We start from the raw sequence: 6,213 nt of genomic DNA on the forward strand, positions 1-6,213 counted from the left end.
CGCAGCCGCCGCAGAGCAGCAGCAGCAGCAACACCAGCAGCAGCAGCACCACCTGCAGCAGCACCGCCAGCAGCACCAGCAGCAGCAGCAGCAGCAGCAGCAGCAGCAGCAGCAGCAGCAGCAGCAGCAGCAAGTTTTTCCGGGAAATGGTGTCTGAGGAGCTGCAGCAGCAGCTGCAGCAGCTCGCAGACGTCTCGCTGGCCGGGCTGGATGTACACCACAGCTTCGCCAACGAAGTCGACGGCCACAAAGTTCTCATCAGAGTCGCCCAGTGGATTCTCCAACGCGCCTAGCTAGCTAGCTAGCTAGCTAGCTAGCTGCTGGCTAGCTGGCTAGCTAGCTAGCTGATGGCTAGCTGCTGGCGAGCTAGCTGGCGAGCTGGCTGGCTAGCTAGCTGGCTGGCTAGCTAGCTGGCTAGCTAGCTGGCTGGCTAGCTAGCTGGCTGGCTAGCTAGCTGGCTGGCTAGCTAGCTGGCGAGCTGGCTGGCGGGCTTGCGGGCTGGCTAAGTAGCTAGCTAGCCAGCCAAATAGCTAGCTAGCTCAGTAAACAGGTAAACAGCTGCTGGGGCCAGCTAGCTAGCTAGCCTAGCTGGCCAGCTAGCCTGGCTGGCTAGCTACCTAGCTGGCCTAGCTGACTAACTAGCTAGCTGACTAGCTAGCTGACTAGCTAGCTGACTAGCTAGCTGACTAACTAGCTGACTAGCTAGCTAGCTAGCTAGCTAGCTAGGGCGGATTTTTTTCGGGGGCGCCAGCCGCCCCAATGGCGTTGCTCGCCGTACTGGCCAGCTGGCTAGCTAGCTAGCTAGCTGGCCTAGCTAGCTAGCTAGCGGCTATTAGCTAGCTAGCTAGCTAGCTAGCTAGCTAGCTGGCTAGCTAGCTAGCTGGCTTTGCCTTGGGCGGGCGCATGGCGGGTTTGTGCGCCTCCGCTTGCTGAGGTGTACAGACAGGTCCGCGATTTGAGGTGTCTGTACAGCTGGGGCCTTCTCTGTGCTGCCTGTTTTATTCTTTTTTATTCATTTTATTCATTTTATTCTTTTTAATTCATTTTAACTCCTTTTTATTCTTTTTATTCCTTTTTATTCTTTTTTGTTCTTTTTAATTCGAGTGAAGCTTTCCCTTTTGCTGCAAGGCTGTAGAGCTCCGCCTCGCTGTTGCTTCGCAGCTAGCTAGCTAGCTAGCTAGCTAGCCAACTAGCTGCAGGGCAAGCCAGCTGCAAAGCCAGCTAGCTAGCTAGCTCTACAGCTAGCTAGCTAGCCAGGTAGTTCGCTAGGGGGCCGATCAGTCTGCTAGCTGGCTAGCTGGCTAGCTATCCAGCCTTCTAGCCAGCTAGCTAGCTAGCTAGCTAGCTAGCTAGGTCACACTGGCCGCAAGCCACGCAGGCGACGCGCGAGAGACCCGCGCCGGCTAGCTAGCTGGCTGGCTAGCTAGCTACTCAGCCAGCTAGCTATCTGGCTATCTGGCTAGCTAGCTAGCTAGCTAGCTAGCTAGCTAGCTAGTTGCAGGTTTTGCAACAGTTGCTTCGAAGATCGACAGGGAAATTAAAGTGAAGGCGTTTGATGCTGTCTGTAGGCCGGGATTGAGGTGTACGTACACCCGGGGCATGTACACTCCAAACTTGCTTGCTTTTCCCTTTACCCGCAGTGTCCCATTGATGCTGCTGCTGCTGCTGCTGCAGCAGCCTGCAGCAGCAGCAGCAGGGGGCGCGCTGCTGCGGCGGCGCAGGGCGCACCCCGAGGAGGCTTTGTGTGGCTTCTAGGGTTTAGGGTTTAGGGTTTAGGGTTTAGGGTTTAGGGTTTGGAGAGCCTCAGGGGTCGCTGGGCTCCTCAACCATGGGCTCTTTGAACTCCTGATCACTTTTTGCATTTTCTCCTTTTGCTGCTTCTTCTTGCTGCTGCCTCGGGGCCCCCTCGACATCCATTTCGTCTTCAGAAGCAGCAGCAGCAGGCGCAGGGTTGGCAGCTGCAGCAGCAGCGCAGCAGCAGCAGCAGCAGCACGCACAGCAGCAGCAGCTGGACGCGGCCAGCCGCAGCAAGCAGCAACTAGCAGCACCACGCAGCAACTAGCAGCAGCCAGCAGCAACTAACTGCTGCCAGCAGCAACCCGCAGCAGCGCAGCAGCAGCACAGCAGCAGCAGCAGCAGCAGCACAGCAGCAGCAGCAGCACAGCAGCAGCAGCACCAGCAGCACAGCAGCAGCAGCAGCAGCACAGCAGCAGCAGCAGCAGCAGCACAGCAGCAGCAGCAGCAGCAGCACAGCAGCAGCACAGCAGCAGCAGCAGCAGCAGCAGCAGCAGCAGGCTCACGTTTGGGTTTGGGAGTGGAGCAGATCTTGTTCAAAAGTGCAAAAAGATCGGAGTTTCTTTGCTCAATTGTCTCTGCCAAAACTGTGGGGTTTTCTGTTGGCGGCTGCGCAGCAGCTTCTTGCATCTGCAGCAAAACGAGAAGTTGAAAAAACTTTAAAAAATAAATCTTTTAAATCATTTTCATTTATTATTTCTTCCATTATTCATTTATTTCAAACACTATTCATTTACTAAGCACTTCTTCCCAAATAAAAGCAACTTTCCGAAGCAAATCCGCAACTTGCAACAGCAGCAGCAGCTGCTGCTGCTGCTGCTGTTGCTGCTGCTGCTGCTGCTGCTGCTGCACCAGCAGCAGCAGCAGGGCTATTTTAGGGCCAAAACTCACCACTCTGTTGAGCCAGGCCTCGTCTGCTTCAGCTGCCTGCAGCAGCTGCTGCAGCACTTGCTGCTCAATATGGGCAAATTCTGGAGCTGCTGCTGTTGCTGTGTGCCGGCACTCCTGGTGTACATACACCCCACAAACACCCCACAGCAGCAGCCGCTGCAGCCCCCCGCGCTGCGCTGTACAGACACCCGACCCGCTACCGCGCAACAGCAGCAGCAACAGCAACAGCAGCAGCAGCAGCAGCAGCAGCGCTCGCAGCAGCAGCAGCAGCAGCAGCAGCGGGGCTTGGCACCTGAATGGTGGCGCGGAGTTTGTCTGCTGCGGCGAGGCGGCGCTGCTGCTGCTGCTGGCGGTGCTGCAGCGGCTGCGCTGCAGCAGCAAGCTGCTGCAGCTGCGCAGCAATTGCTGCTTTGGTGAGCTGCGGGTCCTGCTGGTGTTCGTACACCCAATTCTCCACTTCTTCCAAAACTTTAATTAATTTTTGTTTTTCATTTTCGGAGGCGAAGAGGCTGAGGGGCCCCGCGAGGCCGTCGCGGTGTACGTACACCGCAGTTTCCAGCTCGTTCAACTTTTCTTGCTTTTCCCGATGCAGGCGATCTTCATTAATCATATTTAATTCTTTTTCCCGGAGTTCCACGAGGTCTTTTTCCGAGAGTTTTCCCGCGAAGTCGAGGGCTTGGACCGGCACTTCCGTCGTTCTCGCGCGCGCTGCTGCTGCTGCTGCTGCTGCTGCTGCTGCTGCTGCTGCTGGCGACCCCGCGCACGGGGAGGCCCCCTCAGCAGCCCCCTGCTGCTGCTGCTGCTGCTGCTGCTGCTCCTGCTGCGCGTCGCCCTCCGCTGCAGCAGACGGCTCCGTGCTCGGCGTCTCGCCCGCAGCCGCCGAACCCTTCCCTCCTGCTGCTGCTGCTGCTGCTGCTGCTGCTGCTGCTGCTGCTGCGTCTTCTTCTTCCACGTTCTTTATGCAGGCCCGCGGGAAACGCAGCAGCCCGTTGTAGTTCACCGAACAAAACACGTGCACTTCCCGCAGCCCGCAGCCCTCAGGCAGCTCCACCCGGCACCCACCTGCAGCAGCAGCAGCAGCAGCAGCAGCAGCAGCAGCAGCAGCAGCAGCAGCAGCAGCAGCAGCAGCAGAGCAGCAGCAGCAGCAGCAGCAGCAGCAGCAGCAGCAGCAGCAGCAGCAGCAGCAGCAGCAGCAGCAGCAGCAGGTTTTGAACGTTTTTGCACTTCGAACTTGATTCAAAATCCGAAGTCTCGAGTTAAACTCAGGGTCTCAGCTAGAACTGCGCCAGACGCCCGCGCCAGCGCTTCCCTAAACCCTAAGCCCTAAACCCTAAACCCTAAACCCTAAACCCTAAACCCTAGGCCTCACCGAGGTCTGCAGAAATGCTCTTCGGGTCCAGGTCTTTGTAAGCTGCATGCACTTCGAAGGGAGCACTTCGGAGAAAAGTTATTTTGCGCAAAGTATTCGTCGGAGTCCCCACAGGAAGTTCTATTTCGCGGCAGCCAGCAGGGGGGCCCCCCTCCTGGGGGGCCCCCGGGGGGCCCCCCGGGGGGCCCCCCTCTTCCTGCTGCGTGCTGCAGTGCACGGGGCCCTCCCCAGTCCAGCTGAGGGCCACTGGGTGCCACAGCTTTTCTCCGAAGTCGAACTCCTTGACTTTGAAGTGCAGCGAAGCCATTGCTGCCTGCAGCAGCAGCAGCAGCAGCAGCAGCAGCAGCAGCAGCAGCAGCAGCAGCGGGCCAGCAGCAGCATGCAGCAGCAGCTTTTGAGCCAGCAAAGCAACCCCGCTGAGCCCATTTAAAGAAGTGAGGAATGCTCAGACTTATTTGCTGCAAGACTTGAGCAAAAATAAAATAAAATAAAATAAAATAAAATAAAATAAAATAAAATAAAATAAAACTTAAAAGACTCAGCAGCAAAATGCAATATATAAGGCATGCACTGGGGCCTTGCCCCGGACACCGAAGGCACCGAGCAGCACCGCAGCAGCAGCAAGCAGCAGCAAGCAGCAGCGCGAAGCGGGATAAAGCAGCAGCCGCAGAAGCAAACGGAAGGCCCAAGCAGCAGCAGCAGCAGCAGCAGCAGCAGCAGTTGGGATATACGGGGGCAGCAGCAGCAGACCATCGCAGCGGCGAGAGCAAACGGAACGCAGCGGCAGCAGCAGCAAAGGGAAATCCGCAGCCGCAGCACGAAAGCAGCAGCAGCAGCAGCAAAACGAAACCAGCAGCAGCAGCAGCAAAACGAAACCAGCAGCAGCAGCAGCAAAACGAAACCAGCAGCAGCAGCAGCAGCAGCAAAACGAAACCACCAGCTGCAGCAGCAGCAGCAGCAGCAGCAAAACGAAACCACCAGCTGCAGCAACAGCAGCAGCAGCAAAACGAAACCAGCAGCAGCAGCAGCAGCAAAACGAAACCAGCAGCAGCAGCAGCAGCAGCAGCAGCAGCAGCAGCTTCAATACCTGCAGCGCGCAGCCCCTGGCGACGCACTCGTCGCCGGAAAGAGTGCGGGAAATTTCTTTTCCGAAAGCCTCGCTGATGCACTTTTGAATCCAAGGAATTCGCGTGCAGCCGCCGACGGCCTCGACGTAGGCGATGTCAGTGGCTTGCAAACCTGAACAAGCGCGAAAACGGAGCTTCTGGCGCGGATCTCGCGGCGATCCCGGGTTATTTTTGAAGTAAAATGCGAATTTGATATTTATAATTCGAAAGAAGCGGAGGAAGCGCGCGAAAACTCGCGGAACTCGCGGAAAAATTCAAGTTCGCGGCCGGCGCGACGCACCGCTCACGTGCAGCGCCTGCTGCAGCAGCTTCAGCAGCGAAGGCTTGAAACTGCTCGCGCACAACTCTTCAAACAACTCGCGAGTTATTAAACCCGAAAGGTCTTTGTCTTCCATCAGACATTCCACGGCGAAGGTCGTTTCGCTGTTCGCAGACAGGATCTTCTTCGTCCGCTCCGCCTGCTCCTCCAGCCTGCAAACAACATTATTATTATTATTATTATTATTATTATTATTATTATTATTATTATTATTATTGTTATTATTATTATTGTTGTTGTTGTTGTTTTGTTTTGTTGGCAGCAGATGCAAGTTGCAGTTTGCAGGTGTTTGAAGGTGCAAATGACTCGCGCCGCCGACTTGAATTGAAAACAGGAATTGAAAACAGAAAATAAAAACAGAAAATAAAAACAGAAAACAAAAACAGAAAATAAAAACAGAAAATAAAAACAGAAAATAAAAAAATAAAACAGAAAATGAAAAGAAACTGCGCGCGTAATGAAGCGAAATGAAAACATGCAAAAAGCCGAAGTGTTTGTCTTCCCTTTGAACAATTTGGCAACACAGCAGCAAAAACCAAAGACGCAGCTCTTCAGCAGCAGCAGCAGCAAACTCAGCCGCAGCAGCAGCAGCAGCAGCAGCAGCAGCAGCAGCAGCAGCAGCAGCAGCAGCAGCAGCAGCTCGGGCCTTCCCGAAGCCCTGCTGGGTCCACCTAGCTCGTTCTGCAGCAAATTTCTCCAACTTCTCCCCCCCC

At 55.5% G+C, this 6,213-nt stretch overlaps 3 protein-coding genes across 3 annotated transcripts in view; 2 read left to right on the plus strand and 1 right to left on the minus strand.

The window, feature by feature from the left end:
* ENH_00075740 (PST-A protein, related, related) overlaps positions 1 to 293 on the plus strand; it is a gene marked incomplete at both ends in the record, with an annotated part of 1,464 nt that extends 1,171 nt beyond the window's left edge. The window contains one exon of the mRNA XM_013582924.1: positions 1 to 293. This exon is cut by the window's left edge and continues 1,171 nt beyond it. Coding sequence (XP_013438378.1) covers positions 1 to 293 — 293 coding nt within the window.
* Positions 294 to 2,038: 1,745 nt separating this feature from the next.
* Positions 2,039 to 3,295, minus strand: ENH_00086550 (heat shock protein, putative; the record flags this gene model as incomplete). The annotated part of the gene is given in 4 exon segments (XM_013582925.1): positions 2,039 to 2,295; positions 2,301 to 2,424; positions 2,686 to 2,799; positions 2,978 to 3,295. Coding segments are annotated over 4 exon segments (813 nt in total).
* Positions 3,296 to 4,619: 1,324 nt separating this feature from the next.
* ENH_00075760 (hypothetical protein) lies at positions 4,620 to 5,297 on the plus strand (the record flags this gene model as incomplete). The annotated part of the gene is made up of 1 exon (XM_013582926.1): positions 4,620 to 5,297. The coding sequence occupies one exon, from the start codon at positions 4,620 to 4,622 to the stop codon at positions 5,295 to 5,297; it is 678 nt and encodes a 225-aa protein (XP_013438380.1).
* Positions 5,298 to 6,213: the final 916 nt, after the last annotated feature.

Source organism: Eimeria necatrix, genomic scaffold, assembly GCF_000499385.1.
Source record: "Eimeria necatrix Houghton genomic scaffold, Enh_scaff782, whole genome shotgun sequence".
NCBI lineage: Eukaryota > Apicomplexa > Conoidasida > Eucoccidiorida > Eimeriidae > Eimeria > Eimeria necatrix.